Source organism: Choloepus didactylus, chromosome 2 (assembly GCF_015220235.1).
Source record: "Choloepus didactylus isolate mChoDid1 chromosome 2, mChoDid1.pri, whole genome shotgun sequence".
NCBI classification, from domain to species: Eukaryota; Metazoa; Chordata; class Mammalia; order Pilosa; family Megalonychidae; genus Choloepus; species Choloepus didactylus.
The window spans coordinates 126240150-126267193 of NC_051308.1; the positions used below are offsets into that span (position 1 = coordinate 126240150).

General features: G+C 41.5%; 1 protein-coding gene across 3 annotated transcripts in view; it reads right to left on the reverse strand.

The window, feature by feature from the left end:
• HIPK1 (homeodomain interacting protein kinase 1) overlaps positions 1–22316 on the reverse strand; it is a 74731-nt gene extending 52415 nt beyond the window's left edge. Inside the window, exons 1-2 of one of the 3 annotated variants that reach the window (XM_037826320.1) lie at positions 22155–22316; positions 6278–7355 (exon numbers count right to left, since the gene is read on the reverse strand). In XM_037826320.1, the coding sequence (XP_037682248.1) occupies positions 6278–7353 (1076 nt within the window). In that variant the 5' untranslated portion in view covers positions 7354–7355; positions 22155–22316. Of the gene's footprint in view, positions 1–6277; positions 7356–21799; positions 22113–22154 lie in introns of those variants that run through there. The other 2 variants (XM_037826318.1, XM_037826319.1) reach the window with 2 other exon arrangements.
• Positions 22317–27044: the final 4728 nt, after the last annotated feature.

Genomic DNA, 27044 nt, shown 5'->3' on the forward strand with positions numbered 1-27044 from the left:
TGTTGCTATATTATGTAACTTTCTTGGGGTAAAGTAGGAACATGTTGGAAGTTAAGCAGTTATCTTAGGTTAGTTGTCTTTTTCTTACTCCCTTGTTATGGTCTCTTTGAAATGTTCTTTTATTGTATGTTTGTTTTCTTTTTAACTTTTTTTTCATACAGTTGATTTAAAAAAGAAGGGAAAGTTAAAAAAAAAAAAAACAAGGAAAAAAAAAAAAGATGTAGTGCCCCCTTGAGGAGACTGTGGAGAATGCAGGGGTATTGGCCTACCCCACCTCGATGGTTGCTAACATGACCACAGACATAGGGGACTGGTGGTTTGATGGGTTGAGTCCTCTACCATAAGTTTTACCCTTGGGAAGACGATTGCTGCAAAGGAGAGGCTAGGCCTCCCTATGATTGTGCCTAAGAGCCTCCTCCCGAATGCCTCTTTGTTGCTCAGATGTGGCCCTCTCTCTCTGGCTAAGCCAACTTGAAAGGTGAAATCACTGCCCTCCCCCCTACATGGGATCAGACACCCAGGGGAGTGAATCTCCCTGGCAACGTGGAATATGACTCCCAGGGAGGAATGTAGACCCAGCATCGTGGGACGGAGAACATCTTCTTGACCAAAAGGGGGATGTGAAAGGAAATGAAATAAGCTTCAGTGGCAGAGAGATTCCAAAAGGAGACGAGAGGTCACTCTGGTGGGCACTCTTACGCACACTTTAGACAACCCTTTTTAGGTTCCAAAGAATTGGGGTAGCTGGTGGTGGATACCTGAAACTATCAAACTACAACCCAGAACCCATGAATCTTGAAGACAGTTGTATAAAAATGTAGCTTATGAGGGGTGACAATGGGATTGGGAAAGCCATAAGGACCACACTCCACTTTGTCTAGTTTATGGATGGATGAGTAGAAAAATAGGGGAAGGAAACAAACAGACAAAGGTACCCAGTGTTCTTTTTTACTTCAATTGCTCTTTTTCACTCTAATTATTATTCTTGTTATTTTTGTGTGTGTGCTAATGAAGGTGTCAGGGATTGATTTAGGTGATGAATGTACAACTATGTAATGGTACTGTGAACAATCGAAAATACGATTTGTTTTGTATGACTGCGTGGTATGTGAATATATCTCAATAAAATGAAGATTAAAAAAAAAAAAAAAACCTCAACTTCTGTGTGACCAAAGGAAAAGATGTTTATTTGGTGCAAAATCTATACTTTCTATAGCACGCTATACAATTTAACTTGTATGGTCAATTTATTCAAACACCATAATTACATGGAACCATGAATAGGGGGTGAGATCTGGTAGGTTTGTACAGGTTAGCGTGAAACCCCGATACGCCCCAGAGTAATTTAGGCAGAGAATAAAAAGTAAAACCCTGATATATCCCAGAGTAATTTGAGCAGAGAATAAAAAGTATTTGCAAAGCCCCCTTGAGGGCCTGGGGAAAAATGTGGAAACATTAAACTTCTCCACCTGGGGAATTCCTGATATTCTCATAAGCACTGGGGACTACCATTGTAGGCCAAGTCTTCGATCTTGGGGCTTGCTTCTATGAAGCTTGTTACTACAAAGGAGAAGCTAAGCCTACTTATAATGGTACCTAAAAGTCACCCCTAGAGAACCTCTTTTGTTGTTCAGATATGGCCTGTCTCTTGCCTGTCTCTCTCTAAGCCAACTCGGCTGGTAAATTCACTGCCCTCCCCCTTTTGTGGGATATGACTCCTAGGGGTGTAAATCTCCCCGGCATCGTGGAACATGACTCCTGAGTATGAGCCTGGACCTAGCATTGTGGGACTGAGAAAACCTTCCTGACCAAAAGGGAGAAGAGAAATTAAACAAAATAAAGTTTCAGTGGCTGAAAAATCTCAAACGGAACTGAAGGCCATTCTGGAGGTTATTCTTATGCATTATATAGACAATCCTTTTTATTTTTTAGTGTACCAGAACAGCTAGAAGGAAATACCTGAAACTGTTGAACTGCAATCCAATATCCTTGATTCCTGAAGAAGGTCATGTAACTATATAGCTTATAGAGTGTGACTGTGTGATTGTGGAAACCTTGTGGCTCACACTCCCTTTATCGGGTGTACAGACAAATGAGTAGGAAAAAGGGGGACAACAAGTAACTTTATAACAGGGGAGAAAAAGGAGTATCAAATGTTTTGGGTGTTCTTTTTTACTTTTATTTTTATTCTGTTTCTTATTTTTTGGAGTAATGAAAATGTCCAAAAAATTGATTGTGGTGATGAATGCACAACTATGTGACAATACTGTGAACTGATGGTACACTTTGGATGACTGTATGATATGTGAATATATTTCAATAAAACTACTGCATTAAAAAAAAAAAAATACCAGAAGATCCACGCTTGTTCAGACACTCTATTTGACAGCCATGGAACCAATGATATCTCCTGCTTTTGTAATACTTGGTGTGAACTGTGGTTTTATTAGCCAAAGAAACAACCTTCAAAAGTGATTCCTGCTGCAGCTGGGAAGAACCACATATTAACGATGGAATTTCAATTAAATCCAACTGCTGTGGTATGTTTTAAAAACAGCACAAGTGTGGCAGGAGCATTAATAATCTAGAGAGCAAGAGTACCCAGAAACAACATTAAAGCATTTCTAAAATTGAAAAAGCACAAATTTTCTAGTCTCAGTGAGCAGAATCATTCATTTCCAAGTTCATGACAGTGCCAAAAATAGCTGGCAGGGAGAATGCAAATGGCTTTGTGCCAAAATAAAAACTGGGACATTTTTAAAAATAAAAACTAGAACATTCCTGAGCATCAACTGGAAAGCAACAGATTTGAGTTTGCCACTCTCACCATACCAGGAGGACATTTTAAAGGCAGGTAACAGGGAGTGGCCAGGCCACCTAACAACTTGCTTCTTAAAAAAAGTAGTACTAATGTGGTAACTACCAGGCTTCTAAAAGCTTGAAGTTTCAAAGACATTAAGAAAAACACTAATTATAGCCCCGAAGCCTCATTAGAAAACAAACTGAAGATTAGATGGAGAAGAATCTGCTTTTTCCATTTGGTCTCATCCTGCTTCAGAAATGACAACAGCAGCCAGGGATCTCCAAAAAAAGTTCACTGAAAACAGCAACAGCAACCCTACATCTATCATACAAAAAGCAAAAAGGGAAGCATCAAATTAAAAAAAAAAAAAAAAAAAAAGGCACTTAAAAAAAATGTTACACAGTCCATTAAGGGCTTTTCACTGACATTAGAGTCTAGAAATGTTAGACTTGCCCCCTAGAAAGCAAGAAGACTTGAAGTTATTTTCTCTTTTACTGAATAATAAGGCATCTTTAGAGCAGATTTGTGTCTAAGGACTGAATGTTTTAAACTCTGAATTTAGACAGTTCTTGGAAATATTTTCATTACTGTATCATCTTTCTTCTTGGCTTCCATTATTTCTCAATCCCTCAATTTCAAACATTTAAAATGTTGAAACTCTGATTCTACTTCATCTGTATAATAAGGAGCCTCCTTTAGACCACTATTCTAGGTCCCTGTCCAGCTCTGTCATAGTAACAACAAGTGGGCTAGAAAAAAGATTACCTATTGGAGCAGAGGGAAGAGAAAAACACATAAACCAACAGTATTCGCTTCAGTAGGAAATGGCATTAATTGTACTTTGGACATAGTGGGTCTCCCCTTTGAAGATACAACCCATCCTTAAAGAACAAATACTAAGATACAACCCATCCTTAAAGAACAAATACTAATTATGGTACTAGATGGTAGAAACAGCAATGCCTCCCCTTTTGATTTCCCAACTTCAAACTTCTTGAAATTGAAAAATGTCTCCAAGGCCATAAAGCTTTATTTCACTGGGGTCCAGAGCAAGCTGAGGTTAGGATTACTTAGAACAAAAACAATTCTTTGGTCATCTTCATGAATATTCTTGTTTCTTCTTTCCCATTTCAGAGACATCAAACCTACTTGCCAGAGCAGACATGTTATATAAAGTCTAACTTCCTGCATCTGTGGCTTAGGTGAACTCTAGTTTCACTGTCAGATGAAATTGGGTTGTTTGTCTAAAACGAAAACATGCTTTCCTTCTCGAGACCTTGTCCTTCCATACAAAACAAATAAAATGATTTAAGCTTGAAATAAAGTCCAGCTAGTTTGTTCAGAATAGAAAGGCACTGAGCTTGTAAGCATGACAAACCATTGTATCTAAAACTCAAGCCCCAAAGATAGCAACTTTTCTGGAATCGGCTACATTTATAGTTGGCCAGGGAATAGAGTGTATTATTTCTATTGTTTGAGTCATTTAGCCATGCCCATGGTCAACGAGGACAGCAGGGTAGCAGTAATTTTTATGAACTGATGTTTTGGTAATGTTATCAGCAAGACGAAGTAACGTAAAACAAAAGTAGGGTAAGAGGAAGGAGCCAGGATGCTTCACCAGCCAAAAGGATTTCAGAGAGGTTTTCTGAAAGGCAAGAAGGTGGTACTTAATGGACTCTAATAAGGCAACAAAGCAACACAAAAGAAGCATAAGAGGACCACTGGGGATAAAACTAGTGATAAAGAAGGAATGCCCGACCTGATATTCCACCTGCCTTAGGCTCATTATGAAGTATTATGTGACAGAACAGAACACTCATTAAATCCTACACATAGTCAAGCCCTGGATACTGAACTCCAGTAGTACACAGAATGAACTAACATTTTTAAGGGGTAAACTGAGCTCTACTTAAAATTATACCTATAGTTAACCATTAAAATGCTATGGATTTATAGGATGCTTTATTGAAGAGTAATTAACAGTGGTCTAAAAAAAAATGAAATTCTTAACATTTTCTATAAAAAACAAAACCAAACCAAAATTACTCAAATGACAGCTTAAATTAAAGTAAAAGGATAAAGTGTGTGGTAAAGACCAGCAAATTAACACTGAAAATTACTCAAATGAATTACGCATGAAAGAAATTAAACAGCCAGAACTATTTATCCCTCAAACTCTTTCCTTCCAAGAGAAAAATTTATCAAAAATGATTTCATGAAATAACTCTTATTTTCTATTGCCCTTCTTTTTTCAATTTTAAAACTGCTTCTAAACAAACAAACAAACAAAAAACACAATTGCTTCTGTTACCATATGTGAATACATTTTGTCTTTGACAGAACAAATAGTTTAAGAAAACCTGCAGGCACTGAATAGAAAGGTAAGAACTGACCAAGCCCTATTCCTCAACTGCTATTTTCCTCATCTCGCCAGTGCTCCGAATGGGGTACAAAGCTGAACTCTTCCGTGGATCTGTAGAGGGTGTTTGTTATGTACGCATGTGTGGATGTGGGTGGTGGTGGTGGGGGGACACTCAAAGAAAGAAGAATATTAAGAGGCAAATGTAATCAGAACCTAAATCCTCCAAGTCATGAATAAATAAATGGAGGTGAAATTCTCAAAATTAGCCAAGGTTGCTTAGGGCATGAAACCAGAAACTAAAGGCTCTAAAGAATTACTCTTCTCCACCTCACTCAAGTGAAAAATGTCATAAAGAAAAAAAAAAAAGACAAAAATGAATGAGGTATGTGCTGAGAAATAAAAGCTCATTTAAAAAGCTTTTTCCCCTCTTCTTTCCATAATGTTTCTTGGTTATGGTACAGACAAAATTATATATAACAACATTTAAATACTGTTCCAATAATTATTATACATTAGAAAGGTAGCCAGATTAGAATTATCAATCTAGAAATATAAATCACTACAATATAAGGTACATAGGTAAAGACCATTCTAGGATAGCCAAGTAAGTGCAAAATGTTATGGATAATTTTAAAACCATAGAAGTTATTTAGCCCAAATCTTACTATTACACAAGAAAGAAAATGTAAAAGAATAAAATGCAGCTAGAGTTAAACCTAGATTTGTCCCCAAGGCATTTCATCTGCCAAAATATAAGCTTGGAAAAAAATATCAGCATATGCCCAAATTCATTACAAATGAAATAAACACTTCATATATTTAAGGATTCTTTAAAATGGGAAAATTAGGTGTAATGATACTAAAGAAAGAACCAGATGCTAGTGTAATTCAATGAGCAACAAACTTCAGAATCAGACAGTTAATTTTTCTACCGCTAAATAAAATTTCAGAAGTTAAGGTTACATACACATGGAATGAGCTAAAGCATATTATCCTATTTTTATCTTAGAACTGTAAATAAATTCATTGTTATATGTAGCCCTATGTAATAAAGATTAAACATAAGGACAGATCTGTAGTCTAAGACATGCTCTTCAGCATTTGCCACTTGCCTGTAATAACGTGACTGCAAGTAGGTTGAGCACACAGCTTTGGAAACATGGCTAGCAGAACCAAAGTCAATGACCTTCACTCGATAGGGCTGGCGCACTGGATCCACCAGCATTATGTTTTCAGGCTTAAGGTCAGCGTGAATCAGACCAAGGCTCTTGAGTTTCATCAGGGCTGTGGCTACCTGCTGTAAGATTGGCCTGATGTACTTGAGTGGCAGTGGGCTAAACTTGTTCTGCTTTAGAAAATCATATAAGTTCTGCTCCAGCATCTCAAACACAAGGCAGGTATGATTTTTATGCTGAAAGCACTCATAAGAACGGACAAAATTATATTCATCAGCATTTTCACTGCTTAGGCGAGAAAGGATGCTCACTTCAATCTGTCCTTGTCTGGCATAGGAGGGGTGGTTCTTCAAGATTTTAATAGCCACAATTTCCTTGGTGCTCCGCTTCCAGCATTTAGCCACCTGTCCAAATGTCCCCCGGCCTAGGAACTCCAAGACTTCATAGCTGTTGGTCATAGAGCAAAGGATCTCATGCTGGACCAGCTGGTAATCCCCTTCTCCACTGGAACTGCTACTCTTTGTGGTCACAGTGGTGGTCGTGGCAGCAGCACCCACCACAGTCCTGTTTTGCAGCATGAGAGGGGGATGTTCTTCTATGATCTGCACGCTACCGTTGCTATCAACTTCTTCACTTTTTCTTTTCAAACCACATTTTTGATATGGCTCAAGCAAAGAAACGTTGCTTCTGTGAGTCAGGGTCTGGCTGCTTTGGAAGGTTGATGTAGCAGCACTGCCCGAGCTATCAGCGGCTGTTACAACAATATGCTCCACTGCGGGAGCTGGGAGGAGAAGGCCCTGGTCGTAGGCAGGGATGTTGAAATTTGCTACCTGGTGAGAGGAGTTGGCTTGCCCTTGTGTAGCTGGGAGGGTTTTGCTGTGGGTATAATATTTGTCGTTGCTGCTCTGTCCTGAAACATCCCAGCTAGAGGGCTCAATTTTCAGTTTCTTTGCACTGCAGAAGGCACTCGACGACACTGATGGGGGGGAAAACACCTGCAGCTGTGATGCCATACCTACAATGAGAGAGAAGAATGAGATAATCTCAATTTTATACTTTTAGTATATAAGAAAACTTTTCCAAAATGTGTTTCCTGCTACAGAAGGATAAACCTTTTGGCCTAATTACACATCCTTAATCACTCCTTGAGAATCAACAATTAGACAATACTGTTAAAGATTATGAATATCTATGACAGTCTATAAAATAATAATGTTTAGATGGCATGCTTATAAAATTCACAAACAAACTAAAGTTGGGCAGGATAACTTAACACTGCTAACTAAAACAGGTCCAAAAAGATCACGATAGGGTAAAAACTATAAGGCAACTCTAGCAGATAAATTTAATACAAATATAAATTCCTACACTTAGGTCCAAAATCTATGAATAGAGGAAAGCACAAGTATAAGAGATGCAAGGCTCAGCAGCAACATATCAACACTTTAGGTTGATAAGAAAAACATAATGTAATGATGTTCCCCTCCTCTCAAAAGCTAATTCTATCTTAAACTACATTCACAGAAATAGTGTCCAATCTAGAAGGTATCTTCTGAGGAAATGCAGGAAGTTATCTTAGAAAAATATGGAAGAAGGGGATAAAAACAGCCCAGCTTGCTGTTCCTGAATGTCTCATAGACATCTCAAATTCAATAAGCCCAAGAATAAACCCCAAATTATTACTTTCAGAATAAAGCGCAAACATTTGATATAGCTTACGAGTCATTTCATATTTACCTTCTCCCTTTCTCAGCCATCTGACCCTATTCCCTCTTCTTTTGTGCCACACTTTCCCTCTTTTCAATAATTACTCCCAAGGATTAGACATCTGCAAAAAATTCTCAAATCTGTTTCTTTATCACAGACTTCTCTCTCTTGAACTCCAAACCCTTATATCCAAAATGCCTACTCAATAATGCCTCTCGGATATCTTAAAGACACCTCAAATTCAACATGTATAAATCTAAACTTTTGATCCTCCAACCTAACCCACCCCAGTTTTCTATCTCAATTATGAGACGCCTCCATACACCCAATATCTCAAGCCAAAAATCAGGGAGCAAAGAGCCTCAGTTTCCTCATCTATAAAATGGTAATAGAAATAACTACCTCCAAGGTGTTGTTCTGAGCATTAAATGACTTAATTCACATAAAGTGTGTGGTGCCTGGCATACACTTAATATTATTATCCTGACTTATTTCTCCATATCTAATCTAAACAAATCTTACCCATACAACCTCTTAAGTATATTTCAAATTAGCCATTATTCTATATCCATATTGGTACCATTCTAGTTCAAACTGCCAGCAGCTGCCACACTAATGTCCTTGAATCCACTCAGGGGATCTTTTAAATACAAATTGGATGACTGCTCTCTTTCTTAAACACCTCCCTCTCCCCTCTCTCAGGGTTTCCAATGTTTTGGGGATAAAACCCATAATCCCCAACCTGCCTTAAAACTCTCCAAAAGGCTCTAAAAAGCCTTCCAACATCTCCCCAACTTGATTCTTCCACTCTAGTCATACTGCTCTTTTTGTAGTTCTTGGACAGCTATTCCAAATTCTTTCACCTCTGTCCTGTAATATATTGATGACTGGTAGCAAAACTGTTCCCTGACACCCACCCTGCAACACACACAACCACAATCATCTCCACCACTACATGTACTACACATCCTTTTCTTCCCTTATAACTTGTAATACTTCATTAAATGCTACATTCCTAGCATAAGTTCCATGAAGGCAGATATCATGTCTGTCTTGTTCTTTGAATGTATCACCTGAGCCTACCATAGACTTTGTAATATGGAGCATCAAAATATTTTCTAGATGAATGATTTGACCCCTACCTACCAATCTTGTATCTACAACTACCCCATCACTCATATTAAACTACAGTACTTCCAAATGCTTGTTTTCTGTTTGGTTTTGTTTTGCTGTCCACCCCTTTTATCTCTACAGTGCTTCAGATATGGGGGAAGTCTCCACTCCAATCCACATAGTATAATTTTACTAGTCATAAGAGAATAAACATAACTAGAAAGGAAGGAAGTGTGACAAAGGATGTTACAAAACATAAAAAAGCAACTGTGTACATTTCTTTGTGCCTGAATGCAGCTAACCATCTGCTCTGGACTAGAAGCTGGAATGAAGAACAAATCCTCAGCTTTCAATTTCTGAAATGGATTTTTAGATTTCTAAGATAGTTTGGATTTATTTTAAGCAAGAGTTTCCATAATTTATGGGAATCTTGAGAAAAAAAGTATAAATTAAAAGCTAAAGTCAGTACAATTTAACATAATTACTAATTTATAAATCATCTTGTTCTACCTATATTAATGACACAATACCATATATAACAAAAGAAAAATCTGAAACCAAGCAACTCCTTTACAAAATTAATCTATTAAATATATGCAAAAGGATGTCTTGTCATCATAAAATTGAACTAAACTGTTGAACAATGAAAGGTAACAAAATTTCAAGATGTTTTCCACTGTATCTATTTAGCTAAAAATTTTAATAATCCATCAAATGAAAAACACAACATAAACTTCATGTACATTTTATACAATAATTATAAAATAATTTGAATACAAAATTTGCAGTTTGTAGCTATGTTTCAAAATATGGGGACACAAAATACTGACACTGAAAAGAAGTCCTGAAATGTAATACCAAATTTTAAAAAGTATGTTCATAATTAGACACTCTAAAAATACTGCATTTATCAGAGTAATGTTACTGACAACTTTTCACCCAACAAACAAAACAATAGATACTGACGGTTTCAAATATTCATACCAGGCATGGCAAAAAGCTGAAGTTCTAGAAAATCTTTCAGAAGGTTTAAGTATATAAATGAATATAATTCCTACTAGTAACACAAACTGAAGTTCACCTAAGGTGTAAGAACCACCCAGAAATTCACTGGCCTTCCCCACAGGAAGAGTATATTGCACTTAATCATTATCAGACCACTAGGACTCTAACAAAGTGGCTAATATTCAACCTGACCAGAACTAGCACAAGCTGAAAAGGAAATGTAGAATCAAAATTGCCTAGAAAAATCAATACTCTTACTTATATACAACTCTAAAATTCAACTAAAAACAATTTCTTGGTGTAGGAAAAAATACTACGTTCCACAAAAACGATTACAAAGCCTCTACAAATGGGGAGGCAACTCTCTAAGCAGGCCGAATAAAGAGACCTCCCAAACAAAAATATGGAACTGAATTAGCATCCATGGAAAACTTACTATGTATCAGGCTCTGTTAAACAAATTACAAATATTTTCAATGCACACGGGAACAGCTCCCAATAAATTAAAGCTATTTCTGATTTCCTGATACGTTGCACCTCTTGACTCCAACAATGATGAAGTCTTTTCATTTCAAACCTGACTTACCAAGGACTTAATCATCCAAATACAATGATAAATTTGCCCATTGCATTAATCACAAACTAGAACATAGGCAAAAATTTATTGGTACTTGTGCTTACAGCCAAAAAGACAGAATTGAGTCCTACTAGAACCCAAGGCTATCAAAGATAATCCAAATTAACAGCAACCCAACTCCCTGTCAAGGCCACATCTATTTAACATTTATTGTGTGCCCCACACTATAGGCACTATAGGTAGATATTCTTACTACAAAGAATTCAAATATTCTGAATGGAATGGAACAGTTGTTTCTGGATGGTACAGCTGGGTATGACAACAAAGGCAATCTTTTTTTTCAGCATCTTGTCTTTAGTACTCAGTAACTTTCATCCTCCCATACACAACAACAATAAATTCCTGCTGGTTTCAGTTAACGTTATCTTTGCCTCTTTGATATGATCTAACAATTGATGACCCTAAATAACCTAAAGTAAGTACTGGATATTGATTTCTTCCTGTAGCACTTGTCCTCAGCTGACTTGTATACAGATGTACATATTCTCCAGCACACACTCTGATATATATGTATGCATCAGATATAGACAGGTAGACAGATATTCATCAGTGTGGCAGAGGCTGTATGTTTGGATCAAAATCTACTATCTCCTCCATCCCAGGCACATGGCTAATCTATATTTACTGGTTTCATCACCAATGGAATGTTACATGTTCTTTTCCCTTTCCTGCATCAGTAATCCAAGGGGACCCAACTTCCACCATGAGATAACACCCAAGAGATGGCAGAGCTACAAGATGAATGGAAACTGGGTCCACGAATAACCATAAAGAGTAGAGCCACCTGCCAATACAAAATGTTCACTTCAAGCTGGAATATTTACTTCAGACTATTACATGAAAAAACCATTTTCCTTCAGCTAGATTATTATTGCATCAGCCTTATGCTATCAAAGACACTCAGTAAAGCCTTCCCCTGACCATGCTATACAAGGTTAGATTCCCTGGTAAAGGCTCCTATTGCATCTTCCTATTATGTCTTAGCACTTACCACACTGTACTTATTTACTTTACTTATCACTTAACAAATATAAACTGAACACCTACTATGTGCCTATAAGGCACTGTTTTAGACACTAAGAATACAGTAGTGTTCAAGGTGGACAAGTTCCTTTATCTCACGGGACTTATATTCTAATGGGGAGACACACACATAAACAGAACAATTAGTGTAAAGACAGGAACACTGTTGGCCTATTTGAAGAAGAGACCAGTGTGGATGTGGTAGAATAGGGAGAAAGTACTAGAAGTAGATCCAAAAGGCAGGCAGGGGCCAGGTCATGTACTGACTTTTTGACCACTATGAATTTTATTCTAAGTACAACTATTTGTAATTATTCATTTAAAACCTGACTTGTCTCCTACACTGAGAGTTCCAGGAGGGAAGAATGCTGTACAATCCTCAACAGCAGAGTGGATATTGTATGTGGGTGTGTGTAGATAGATATATGTATGTATGTATGTATTGTATCACTAGCATCTATCACAGCAGCTGGCATACATGTAGATATGCCAAATATTTGCTAGAAATGAAAGACTATGAAGAGAGAACATTACCTCTCCATATATAAATATTAGTGGATTTCGGTTGTTCTGACTAAATTAGAGAAATACTCACATAATGAGATAGATATTATAGTATCGTGTCTGTAAGAGATGGCTGGGGAAGTCACAGACACATGCTCAGTGGCCACCTCCCAGCTTACCTCCCACCTCCTCCTCCTATTGTGCAAAGAAGTTTTAGTCTGTTTCCATTCAACAAAGTGGTGGGGGTATATGTCAGGTCTAATGAAAAGGGCTGATCAGACCTTAAACCCGCAAAACCAGAAACAAGCAGACCCAGACACATATCAGGGCAGGAGTTCTCAGTGACAGGGCCCCATCCCACCCCCACAGGGTTGAATAAATACTTCACAAACAACACAAGGTCTCTCCCTCCCAAGCAGTGGGTCGTGTGGTGCAGAGCTGCCCATCCACTGACCTTCACCCAAGCAATTTGGCCACAATGGTATCTCTTACGCTGCTCTTTTGGATCCTTTGTGCTGTGTAGGTAATAAAAGCAGTCATTTGTTGCAAGTTTCTGTTATGCCTGAGCCTGTGTTCCCACGATGTACCATGCAGCAACTTGCTCCACAGATTTTGGCACAGAGAGCAAGGTGCGCAGGAAGTATGGAGTGGGTTGATTTTCTGTCTGTTCTTTCCATTGCTCTTGCATTCCTTTTGTACAGGAGCATCCTGGGCAACACAGACTCATAGCTTTATGAGCTAAACTGAGGAGTCGCCCCTGACTTATCATCCTGGACAGAAGTACCAACCCACAACTGGGGAACCTAGGGCACGCCGTTTCCATCCTCCAGGGGGAAAGCAGTGATATGACAATCCCCCTATGAATGCTAGGGAGTTGGTTTGCTGGTTTCATGCTGAGATAAATGAGGTTGGAGCTTCCACTGCTCAGCATATACTCCCCTGGCTCGCAGCTTCTATATCTGCTATCATTCTGGAACCAGGAATACCAGCACTCAGGCCACCCAGACTGATCATGAGGTTAGTATGAGGCCAGACATTATTCAGGAGACGATTAGAACAGAAGAAGGCAAACGGGAGGCGAAAACGAAAGGGCAAGCTTCTACAGAGAAGGTGAACTGGGACATGGAAGACAAATAGGGGTAGACGCTGGGAGAGGATCTCTTCTCATGGCTGTTCCAACTTTATAATGAGGGTGCAGCTTCCACCCTGATCAACCAGGCTGTGGAAGAGTCTTGGCAACCTCCCATCCAATCCTGTCCTCCAACAGACACTTAGTCAACTGGAGTTAAGAGAGGATGATGCAGAACTGGGGAAGTGATGGCTGACTATGCAGCCACCACAGGCCCACCACAGCCAGGAACACCACAGTCAGGCCAGCACATCAGGCGAGGCACAACAGCAACCTCTGTTTGACTGGGTCCTTCGGGGGATCAGATGAACATATCCCACCCTGGGTGACCTCCCTCAAATTCCAACCAAGTCTTGGAGTAATGAGGAAGCCATTGTCATGCTGCAACACTGGATGTTCCACCCCCACCAGACTACCATTTTGCGGTGAAACACTGATGATTTGATTCGAAAGGGCTCCATTGAGTGCAGTGACTAGCTCACTCCGCTTCTTACCCCAGGGCTTCTCCCGGAAGACATGATTGAGCAGGTTTATCTTACTGTCTCTGCTTGGGGCAGGGGTTCCCATGCTAGAGGAGTGCCTGCTGTAGCGACTGACAGGGGAGCTAGACCAGCAGGAGGCATGCCTCTTAATCTGGTGGGTCCTAGGACCTGTGAGATAGGTCAGCAGCTGCCCCCTCCTCTCACAGACCCACTCCCCAAGCTGTGTTCTTGTGGCTGCTGGAGCAAGAGTCCCAGCAAACATCACGGGCAGGGTCTCCAATGGAAAACTTCAGGAGAAATATGTGCTAAGAGGAGGGCCACGTGCTCAGAGGGGACAGTCTGCCCCTGCCCAGTCCCCTCCCCACAATTCCTGGATGGGGGCAGCAGAGGAAGAAGAGGATTCTGTGGATCTCCCACCTCTCCCTTCAGCCCAACTGAGGAGTCCTGCTTGGAGAGGGACCTCTCTACCAGACTTGACTAAATTAAAAGTGTCCTAGAGTTGAGGCCAACAGCCCTGCCTACTCCCCTAGGACTGAAGACCACAGGCCCCTGTGCATGTACAGTTTGGGGGCACTGAACAAACCTTCATGGCTCTTTTGAATAGAGGTGCCCAGATCACAGGTCACTATTGTCCCAGGAAACAGTGAATAGTGTGGGCACACAGGAATGGGGACAGGAGGTTACTGCCCCCCTGTGACTTGGTCCCCATAGCCTTTTGGCCATCCCTGTAGCCATGCTTCCCCTTGAGAAACACATCATAGGAGTTTATGTCCTGTATCACTGTACCTCCCAGGAATGACTGTGGGGATGTGCTCGCCCACTCCAGCAAATTCTGGTCATCCCGGTTGGACAAGTGACAAGCTGTGCTCCCTGAGTGCTCCCATCTCCTCCCTGCATTGTCCAGCAGTGGCAATATTGCCTCCTGGTGGGGAAAAGGACATTACTAAACTCAAAAAGGACCTTCTATCTGAAGGTGTCTTCCACTCCACTCTCTGTCTCTAATAGCCCATTGTGGCCAACGAAAAAGGAGAGCAGAGCACGGTTGCTGACTACAGACCAGCGGGGCTTGAATGCAGAAGCACCCCCTTTGGCGCCCACAGTCCCACACATTATGCTACTTGCATATGGGTGCCAGCACAGTTCTCATCTCAGTATCCTGGCTCCCCTATATCTGATTAAATGAAAGGCAGGTGCTTTCCACTGGGAAACAGAGGAGGAGCAGGCCCTGCAGGAGATAGAGGCAGCTATTTCAGACGCCTGCTTCTGGAAGCTTTGGAGCCAGGATCTCCATTCCAGCTACAAGTTTCTGCCACCTGGACCCATGCCAACTGATCCCTATAGCAGAAGGAGGGAGCAAGAGGAATCCACAGACCCCCAGGTTTTAAGGACCAAAAAGTTCCCAGATGCAGCCCAGCACTACTCCCCCTTTGAGAGGCTACTTCTGGTATGCTATCAGGCCTTGATGGAAACAGAAATGATCTCAGGTCCTCCTTAGGCCAGAAATCCCCATCGTGTAGTCATAACACTCACCCAGGCAGTGCCCAACAATAAAGCATCATCAAATGGAATCGGTATATTCAGGATTGTGCTCACTTGGGCCTCCTGGGAGTGACATGCTTGCATGAGTGGGTGGCAGAGGACCCCCTCAATAATGATCCTGTTGCGACATCAAATGAGGTCCCTTCCCTCCTTGCACTGGCATCTTGGGGACCCGACTTAAGGATGCCCCACCAGATGCTCAGCACTGGTTCACTGATGGATGACCTAAGTCAAAGCCACATGCCATCCATTGGGCAGTAGCCACTGTTCTTCTTGCCCCAGGCAGATTATATTCTACCTCTGGCATTGGAAAAAGTGCCCAATGGGCTGAACTGCAAGTGGTCCTCTTAGCCCTGGAACACTCAGACCCAAGCAACTCTGTGTTATCTGTTTACTGACTCATGGACCATTGCCTATGGTTTAGGAGCCTGGTCAGGTTCATGGTGGGAACACAACTGAAGAATCAAAAGTTCCCCAATGTGGGGAAGGGACCTTTGGAAACACTTGGTGGCATGGAAACACATCATCTATGTCAGCCACACTGATAGACATGGCAAGGGCCCATATCACAATGATCATCATTGGAATGACTTAGCTGATAAAGAATGTACCAAGCTGTTTTTCATCCCTGACAAGGCTGGAGATCCTCCTGGGAGAAAGACAGATGATGAGCCCTGCCCAGGGGATAAGGACAATGAACTTACTATCCAGTAACATCCGTGAAATAACTGAATTTGCCATGGATGCTTCCACCCATGGATTCACTACCAATCTGGACATGGAAATTCCAACACCATGAAATTATGGGCCCAGGAACACAGAGTACCTTTTTCATTAAAAGAGGCCCAATCTGCCATTTACCAATGTCAGAAATGTCAACTACAAGCCAGAGCTCAAAAAGGGCATTTGAAGAGCTATTCCTAGAGGGGCTATACCAGGCCACTCATGGCAAGTGGACTATATCAGTTCTCTCCTGTCATCCCAAGGTATGTCCCACATCTTGGTCACAGTAGACACCTATTCAGGCTATGGTGTTGCCTTTTCCAGTTCATCATGCACACAGTACCTACATGGAATACCCTGGAAAAGCAGCTTTGCCAGCCCTTCAGGAACCCAGATGACATTGCCTCTGACCAAGGACCCCACTTTACTGCACAATCGACTCAGTGAAGGTCCCACACTCACAGAATTAGACAGACCTACCACATCACCTATCACTCATAGGTAGTCAGCGTTGTGAAAAACTTGAATGGTTGCCTAAAAAAGGAGTTTTGACATTTATACCCTGATGACTCTCTTACTAGATGGACTGTCCACCTTACCCAGGCCCTCTGGAAGCTGAACTCAGCAGTTCCCTGGAAGGGAAACATGGCCTAATCTTGCTTCCTATCACAGGGAGGGGAGAAGGCAGGGGAAGAATCCAGGCTTTGCTATGCATCTGCGCTTATACCCATCAAGATGAGGATTAGCCCTGAAAGGGGAGCCACTTGGGACTCTCCTTTTCAGCTACTGTAAGGGGATAATCCCATTACCCCCTCCACACAAATCCAAAGATGATGGGTAGCTAGGGAAATCAGGCAGAAGGGTAGGATGACAGAAGCAGGCCTAGAAGTGCTTAACACACATGCGGTGACAATCCAGTGGGCGGGATCTGTGAGACCTGACACTGACATACTGAAGGTTGTGGATGAAGCCTACCCCTGGTTGGGACACCAGCCCCCTTGGGAATGGTTATGAGATATCTTTGAGGAGTCCTGACAACTCTCATCAATCAGGAAGAGGTGAAAGTGGGCCAGAAAATATGAGTAAGGCACTCAGACCAATGGGAAAGAGGTGAGGTTATAACTCAAGGAAAAGGACGGACAGGCTGGATGGCCTTAAAGGGAAAACATAAGTTACTGCAAATAGGCCAAGAAAAAAAGTCTCCCACAGGAAGTGGTTGAACAATCACCCTAGTTACTGCGCCTCTCTCGTTTTCTACAAATTTGACCTGGCAACAACCCGGAAGGAAAACACCTTCATCCAGCTGACCCGATCCTATCATGGTGGCAGAGAACCTGACTGACTGCTGGATCTGCCACCTGATCCCCTGCTCTCTCCTCCGTCTTTGCTGAATCTGGATTGACACACAAGGAGCTGATTTTCCTTGACTCACTGTTTCAACTAACACCAGGAAACCCTTCATTTACACCTGTGAGAAAGATAACAGCACAGCTATTGGCTGTATACTCTTCTTCTCCACACCCTTGGAAAATCTATCAGGATGCATCAACTCCCAATATAATGAAACTGGCAAATGGCTCAGTCGTCATCCCACTAGCATCCCCAAGATAACCCCTGATTCTCTAGGAGTGGACAGTGCCCCACCAGGGTTTTCTGCATAGTTCACTGGACAGTGATGGAACAATGGACCCTCAGGTTTTCTGACTGTCCCCTTGAAAATTCATAACTAATTTGCAACATAGTGTTTGATAATCACATTGCTTTAGATGTCCTCCTAGCTCAAGCAGGAGGCATATGTGCTATTGCTAACACCTTCTGCTATACATGGGTTACTACCTCAGGGGAGGTGGAACAGGAGGTGATGAAAATCCAATGGCAAGCCCACTGGCTGCAATGTATACAAACAAATTGTCTCTGGGACCTTCAGCTGTGGGAGGGCAGAGATGCAACCATTATTTCAGACAGGTCTAATCACCCTGCTTGGAGTAATGGGACAAATAGGTGAAGCCCTCCTAATATGCTACAGCTGCTGGTGTTTCCAAACCTTCACGTCAACAGTGTTGAGAGCCATAAGCCAGAAAGCCCAACCCAAGTCCACCTTCATGTACAAAGTGGGAAGTAGGCTTATGTTGTGGAAGATAAAGTGGAGGACGAGGCTAGGCCTGGTTGAGAGGCCGAGGGGTGGACTGTCGGGGAAGTCATAGACACACGCTCAGCAGCCATCTCCCAGCACTCACCTACCTATCCCCTCCCAACCCCTCTTCTGTTGTGTGATGATGTTTCACAATCCAGGGGAAATATTAGGTCTAATGAAAAGGCCAGAACAAACCTTAAACCCAGAATCAAGTAACAAGCACCTCCAGATGCTTATCAGGGCAGGAATTCTCAGGGGCAAGGCGCCCTTCCATGTGGGGTGAATAAATACTTCATACTCAAACAGCACAGGGTCTCTCCCCACTGAAGTGAAGTGGGGTATGCAGATTCGCCATCCACCAACCTTAACCTGAGCAGTCTGGCCTCCCCAGGAGACCGGCCCCTGTTCTCATGGACCCTTTGTGCTGTATAAGTAATAAAGCAGTCATTTGCTAAAAGTTTGTTATGCCTGAGCCTGTGTTCCCACGAAGTACCATATCATGTAGCAATTCACTCCACAGAGATTATATATTAGTGTTCCAAGTTTAGTAACAGAAAAAAAATAATAAACTTAAAACCCTAAGGACACTATATGAATCAAAGTTCTCCACCCCCTTTTCTGTAGCACTTCCTTCATATGGAACCATGTGAAACAAGCCAGTTCCCCAACTGGATGCAAAAATAGGGTGTGGAATAGTGGTGGTAGCTACCCGTGGAGTAACTGCATAATTCTATGTAATTCCCAGCCTTTCAAAAATAATTTTCGAATATTTTGGTAAATTGGCTGAGAGGTACTTTCCTTTTAGGGGAGATATTTTTTTTCCTGAATCTCAATAGCTCTCAGATTTATATGATATGATGAATCTAGTGCAACAGAACAAAAGAAAAGTAGGTGCTTTGTGTTTGGTAAAAAGGTACTACTTTAGTATGTGTACAGGACAGTCTACAAGGTCTATAGTTCATTAGAACAAAGAAAACTATGCCTCAAGGAGTTTCCAGTCGAAGAAAAAGTCAAATTAACAAAGCACAGATCAATATGAAACATAAACAACACTAAGAGAGGACCCTATTCAGCCAGCAGAGGCCCAAGGAAAACAGGGCTTTAAGTAAAGTAACAACAGCTTGGCAGACAGAAGAAGGAAGAAACAATTTGGGAAGAAAGAGATAACTTTTGCAAGTATGTTAGGGGATATGGAAAAACGAGAAATAGTTTGGAATAAAGACATTTATTTGATTGGAGCAGAAGGAATGGGCAAAAAAGTACTGAAACTTACAGATAAAAGAGTCTTACTAAAACCCTCTAATTTCAAGATGAGAAAAATGAGACCCAAAAAAGGCCAAGCAAGTTTTACACAGAGTTAATGAACAGCAATGATGGCAAAGAATTCAGGTCTTCTGATTCTTCTTCATTAAGTACTCTGGGAAAGCACTGTACCAGGGGCCCATAAAGAATCCTAAATAAATACAAAACATATTTTCAAAGAACTTAGAATGTTGCTGAGGTGACATAACATAAAAAGTTAGAGAAAAATACAAAAACAGGATGTAAAATGTTGCTTTTTAAAAAAGTGCCAGATTATGCTCTACAAAAATACAGTAGTCATTTAGGAGCTGGGTTCAACAACTACCAGGGAGATTAGGAACCAAATAAACAACAATAAGGAACTCAAAAGCAAATCAGTGATTGTTGGAGGGGTACTTGAAAGAAAGATGATCTTGAAGACTTGTGTTCAGAATGACATGAACTGTAAGGGAAGAAACTAGGGAGGAATTAATAACAATAAATTTTTAAAACCATGAAAAACATATAGATTACTTTTCACAGTCAAGAAAATGAAAATTAAAAAGGCAGATCAAGCAGGTCATGTTTACAAAATTACTACAAATTTTAAAAAGACCAGTTACAATGTATAACAGTTGCATGAATTCCAAGTATAAGAAGTTTACAAGGCAGGTTTGAGTCACTAATTTCTACCAACACGCCGCTTACTAACTGAGCTGTGCTTATCAAAACAAAACCACAGAATGAAAGAATTCTATATTCCAGAGAACTGCAAACTTTGAGAGTATCTGTTTTTTTTTTAGGAGAGAATCCCGGTTTAGTTTTAAATATCAAGTTACGAATGAACTTGCTCTAAAACCCATAAAACTACAATGTGTCCAGAGATAGAATAAATTCATGAAAATATCACCATGAGAAGTCCTACTTGCCAAAACGAGCCAGGATATTTATAAGATCTCATTCACCATTTTACTAGTCAGATGCTTAACTATCTTGGCTGTCTCCAGTTCCAATCACAAGTACTTTATCCAACTCTCCTTCAAGCCAGGAAGAGTATCTCAGATTTAGCCAATGGTATCCTTCATTATACCATCATACCAGTACTATAACACAGAGAACTCGGAGACAATTACAAGTAATGATCCAAAATCACCAGGTGTATAACAACTATTAGATAAATGACTTGTTAGTAGATTTTTTAATGTTTTACAAAAGGCTTCAAGCTTTCCATATGGGGGTGGTGGCGGTAAAGGCTGGTGTTCTCTATAATCTTGGGGGAGAGGGCAACAACCACAGACGAGGAATCAAAAATAGCTTTACAAACAAGAGCAAAATTGTAGGTTTTACTGAGGGCCTCAGCCGCTTAATTTAACCCCACTTGATCAGGAGCACGAAGCCACACTGCTGTTTTCATCAGTTATGAGGAAACAAGTAAGATAAAGGATAGACTGGAGCAGAAGAGTCTACAGTTAAAATGAATATTTTGAGATGATTACTGAGAATTCCCTATGAGTCAAGAAACAGCATCTAGGACTTCCTCAAGATGAGTCTAGCTATAAGTGAGTTAAAGTGGAGAAAAAGATACACTAGAGCTTGGGGTGGTTGTTTTTTTCCCCTTCCCTAGTCACCTCCTCGCCACCATCCCCACCACCCCCACCCCCAAACTAAACAGGAAAGAAAGCGCGCCCAGCATAAACACAGGCCATTGCTCACGGTTTGTCATCACCACAACAAACTGGAGGTTGGACCAGCTCTCCTGGAGACCAAGCCCCAGGTCTTGGTTGCTAGGCACAAAAAGGGCCTCCTCCTCCCCGTGACCAGTGCGGGCCTTACCCAAGGAGTTTTGGTTGTTTCCCCACCTGTTTTTTTTTTTTTTTTTAAACGAAAACTTTGAAAATGGCGACAAGCGCAAAAGTTTCCCTTTGAGCCAGACCTCTAGATCTGCCTTGCACAGATATACATTAGGTGGGCTGGTCCCACATAGTCTCCACCATCATTACAAATTACAAACCTAACGATTACAGAACATTAGCGGAGAGGATAGGAAAGATTCCACACCCACCCCACCACCACCATCCTTTCAGGACCGCTTCCTGGTCCCAAATTGCATAAATAACTAAAAACCATGGTGATACGCAGGGCCATGAAATACACACGCACAAGCCACACACTAGAAACCTACCACGACAGTCAGGAAAAAACCGGCCGGGTAAGGAGACGCAAGGCGGCCCCCTGTCATTTGAGGACAACAACACGCCCAGGAGAGAAGTAGCAGGACGCAGGAGGAGTTGCCCTGAAAAGAAGCCCGGAGCCACCCCACTTTCCTGGGAACGCAATCCTCTCCCGCCACCGTGAGCCACCGGGGCCGCAGGACGCGGCGCCGGGTCCCGGGCGGGGTCCCGGTGAGGGGAGCACCTCCCGAGGAAGGGCGCCCACGGAGAGCCCGCAGCCGGTCCGGCCCCGCCTCGGGGAGCGGATGGAAGGTTGCTCCCGGCAGAGGCCCCCGCCTGCCCTCCAGCTCGCCCGCCCTGACTCACCGCCGGTGTGTCTGGTTCTCAGCCGCGAGCTGGGGCTGCCGTGAGAAGGCGGCGGAGGAGACGAGATCCCGGGCCCCGCCACCGGATCATCATACCACCGCGCGAGCCGGCCCAAGCCCCGGCCCCTGGCCCCCGCAGCCGCCCCCTCGCCCGTCCCGCGGCGGGGAGCCTCCTCTGCCTTCCAACCGCTCCACCACCCCGGCCCCTTCCCGCCGCCGCCGCCGCCTCAGCCCAGCGCGCTCCCGCCTCGGCCTCCCGCTGCCGTCCGGGGCCACCACCGGGCCCCTCACTCCGCAGCCGCCGTTGTCACCAGACCCGATTAGCTGAGCGCCGAGTGCCCGCCCCCATCGGCTTGCCCCGTCTCGCCGGAACTATTCATCCGCCCGGCGCCATGACACCTACTGAGGCGGAAGTGTCGAAGAGAGAGCAGACTAGAACGACTGCATAGTACTGATGGCAGTGGGAGTCGGTGGGCCTCCGTGGGGAGCCAGCGTGATTGAATGCGGGGGCCGATTTCTTGGTCCCCTCCGCACGGCAGACTCCGCGATGATTTAAAGGTGCTTGGTGGCGGTAGGGGGTCCAGCTGTAAAATATCATCCCAGCCAATGTGACATCACCACAACCTAGTGTGACACCCCCAGAGATTGAGCAGCGCACGAGGAGGCAGCATCTACCCGGGAAGCCTCCCCGCTTTTGAGAAATTACCTCAGTTTAGGCTTTAATGTATTGTTGCCACCTAGAGACAACACCTAGCAGTGTGACACCCGTGTGCGGAATCTGTAAGCCTCCACGTGACACTTAGGGAGGTGAGGTGGACGGTCTTTCCCGTTTCGCTTGGGGCCTATGTTCGCACTGGGAGGTGAGAAAGAATAGCCGTGCTCTGAATCCATCCCCTTAAAACATGCAGTGAGCGAATGCTAACATCAGAATTATCTTGCCTCTACCCGGAGATAGCTAAACTGGGCATTCAGGAAACCGCACTTGTTGGGCATAAAATTCTGAGAAAATAGACCCTGAGTGAGAGAAAGATAATCACTATCCTAAGAGAAAGACAATTGCTATCTCCTGGTGCCAAGAGATTATGTAGTACTTAAGATATACTCCTGCTGTGTAAAATATTCTCATTCCTAAAGTGGAGGACATTTTTAAGTAGACTGTAGTATAATATGTGCATCTTACAAGTGATGAAAGCAGCAATGATCTGAGCCCTGGAAACTGACTGTCCAGCACCATGGATATTTGCTTATCCTCTTTGAGGAGGGTGACAGATGTGGCTAAAAGGATTTTGCTATCAAGCTGTACTCCTCAGATCTCACTCATTACCCATCCTTGACCTCCTTGAATTCCCATCTCCTCACACACCAAAAAAAAGCCAAAATGTTTGTGCTGTACTAAAGTGATTATATAACCTTTTAAGGGACATCATTTGGGTTTCTCCCCTGACTCAACAAAACTGGGAGCTGTTCCATTTTATTGGAAACAGGAAAATTTATTTCCCTAGAGGACCAGGGTTAGCAAAAGTGTTTAGTCCCACAGGGAAGTTTTGTTTTCTTATTTTCACAAAAAATTCCTTCTTAATATTTAAAGAACATAAAGTCAGAAGGGACACAATGTTCCAGTCTAGGTCACTCCTGGGATTATGAAGAGAGTAATTAGTCCTTCACATTGGGCTGACCCGGGAAACACCAAGACACTGAGAGAGAATGGGTGAGTATGTCTGCTTGGTGATCCAGGAAGAAGACAGAAACCTGAGCTCCAGAGCAGAGCAGATTGTGCTCAAAAAGCATGCTGCATACGTACTAGTCTGCATGTCTCTGTTCACCTCAACTCTATGACATGCTCCTAATTTCCTACTCTCCCTAATTAGGTCCCATTACTATTTTCAGACACTTCCAAAATTCACCTTTTGTGAATCTTTCCTAATTATCCCTCTCTCCACACACATTTCACTCCAGTTGTTCAGTTCTGTGCCATCATGTGACTACTTAGATAATTTACTTATTTGTACCTTACTTATTTATACTTCTTGATCAATATTTTCACTGTCCTAAGTCATTTTCTCAGTCTGTCTCCTTACACAGGGAGCTGATAGACTAGTGACGAAAAATTAGCAGGCAGTTAAAATTTTTATAATAAAATGTAATGAAAAGACCTGAATGAAGGCGTAAGGGAAGGCCTTCAGAGGAGGTGGTATTTGATCATGCTATGGTCAAAATAGTTTCAAAGTTTAGTGAAGCTAGAGGTCATTTATCCATTCGACAGATATTTGTTGAGTGTCTTCTGTGTGCAAGCACTATGTTGGACATAAAAGAAAAAGCAAGGTCCATGTCCTGAAGGAGCCTTCATTTCTGCAGAGAAATGGCAGGATATTGAGTTAGAAAGGTAAGTTGAGTAAGATTTTGAAAGACAATGGAGAGCCCTTAGAAGTTTAATAAGACAAGTAATATGAAGGAATCTGTCTGCTTTGAAGAAATGCCTGGTGGCAGTGAAAAGGTTAGTTGACTGTAATGGGTAAAGACTGAAGAAAGAGAACCTATTAGAAAATTATGATGAGAGCTTGACCAAGACAGTAGCAGGAAATATGGAGAGAAGGAGGCAGATATATGAAATATTTAGGAGGTGGAATTATAGGATTTGGTGGTCAATTTTCAGAACAGCTGGAGAGAAAAATGAGACTATTGGCAGTTGGAAGCACTGAAGTCTGGTCCAGGGTGGGATCTCCCTCCAGGGCCTAGAACCTAGAGTCAGTGTTGCAGGCAAGAGGCCATTTGCTCAGGAGCTGCAGTGCTGAAGGTCAAGTAGGAGAAGTTGACTGAAAAGGTTGTATCTTGGGAGGAAGAACTAAATCAAAAAGCTAAGTAGTGTGACTATATCTCAATAAAATTGCATTGAAGAATAATTTTTAAAATAATAAAATAAATAAATACTTAATTTAAAAAATTTTTAAGTGTACATATTCTTTGATCTAGCAGTTCTTGTGGAAATTCATCCTCCAGATAACACTCATTTACGACACTGATAACATAGGGAGTAAGGTCACTCATAACAACATCATTTATATTGTGAAACCTTGGAAACAACCTAAATGTCCATCCATTAAATATGTTAGGGCTTAGCCATACAATGAAATACTGTGAAGCCATAAAAAAGACTGAGGACTCTCTTTATGTACCAACAGGGAAATATTCCCAGGATATTTTGCTAACTGGAAAAAACAGAGCATAGGAGGGGGAAAAAAAAAGTGAGGCAAACTGTCCAAATACATAGCGAATCCAAAGAGCTAGGAAAAAAAAGAGAATTTAAGTATAAGCCAACAGGATGTAAAACTAGGAAAACCAGATGGATAAGATGCAGAACCTGAAAAAATCCCTTAAGTCAAGAGGAAAGCTGCAGTGATTTTTTTTTAATTTTTTTTTAATAATTTCAAACGTAAAAAAGCATAACAAAAATAATAAAAAGAACACCCAGATTTATTTATTAACATAAATAAATGTTAATTTTTGTGCCCCTTTTGTGCATACTCTCCATCTCTCTTTCTATATATACATATATATACATATACACTCACATACATATTTTTTTCTGACTATTTGAAAGTAAGTTGCATACATGCCCTTTTACCCCCTTAATACTTAAATGTTCTAAGAAGAAGTACATTCTCTTATATAACTACTATACATAGTTATCAACTCCAGGAAACAATATTCATATAATTTATCTGATCTACCTTCCATATTCCAGTTTTTGTCAATTGATCCAATAATGTCCTTCTTAGCATTTGTTTTCCTTCCAGTACAAGATCTAGTTTAGGATTAATATTGCATTTAATTGTCATATCTCTGTAGTATCCTTTAATCTGGAACAGCTGTTTTTCAGCTTTTCCTTGTCTTTTAGGGTTTTATGACTGATATTTTTGAAGAATACAGGCCCCCCCTTTTTTTTTGTAATACAGTGTTTCTCATTTTGGGTTTGTCATTTATATTTTGTCTGATGTTTTCTCATGATTAGATTCAGGTCATACATTCCTGACCAGAATCCTATATAAAAGATGTTGTATTCTCAGGATATCACACCAGAGGCACATGATGTGTATCTATTTCTTATTGGTGATGTTACTTTGAACACCTCATCAAGGTATCTGATTTCTCCACAGCACACTTGCTATTTTTTTTTTCTTGAAACTAATAAGTGATCTGTGGGGAGACACTTTAAGACCATGCAAATCTCCTGGTCCTCATTAAACATGATTTAACTTTTATGGATGATTCTTACCTGTACAAATCCTCCCTTATCCCTTATTTATTTATTCATTCAGTTGTCTATTTATTAATGGTATAGATTCATGGATTCCTATGTTTTTTCAGTGGTTTATAATTCATTAATGTCCTTAATTATTTTTGTGCTGAAATTTTCCAGATTTTGCCAGTAGGTCCTCTTTCAAGCTAGCTTCTGTGTCTTTTTGGCATGTCCCCTTCATTTTTTTTTCAGCACTTCATTTCTTTCTGCCATAGTATGTTTCAGAATCATCTTATATTTTCTCTGCACCAGCTCCATAATCAGCTATTTCTCTAAGGATCTCTCATTCCTGTTAGTGGTGAATTATATTAGAAAACAAGATCTGGGCACTACGTCCATTGTGATTTTTTTAATATAGGATGCTTGTAGCCTTGGGTGTGAATATCAATCCTGAACAGACAGTTTCCCTACTCATCACTTCCCTCAGGGTTGCAAGACTGAGGTATCCTCAGGTTTTTTCTTTCTAAGACTCCTCAGGGTATCCTTAGCAGAGACAGCTGTGGTAAGAAAATGTGGCAGACATTGTTCATTGGCTATTCAATGAATAGTTAGGGTTATCTAACTGCTGTAGCAATAATAATAATAATACATAAC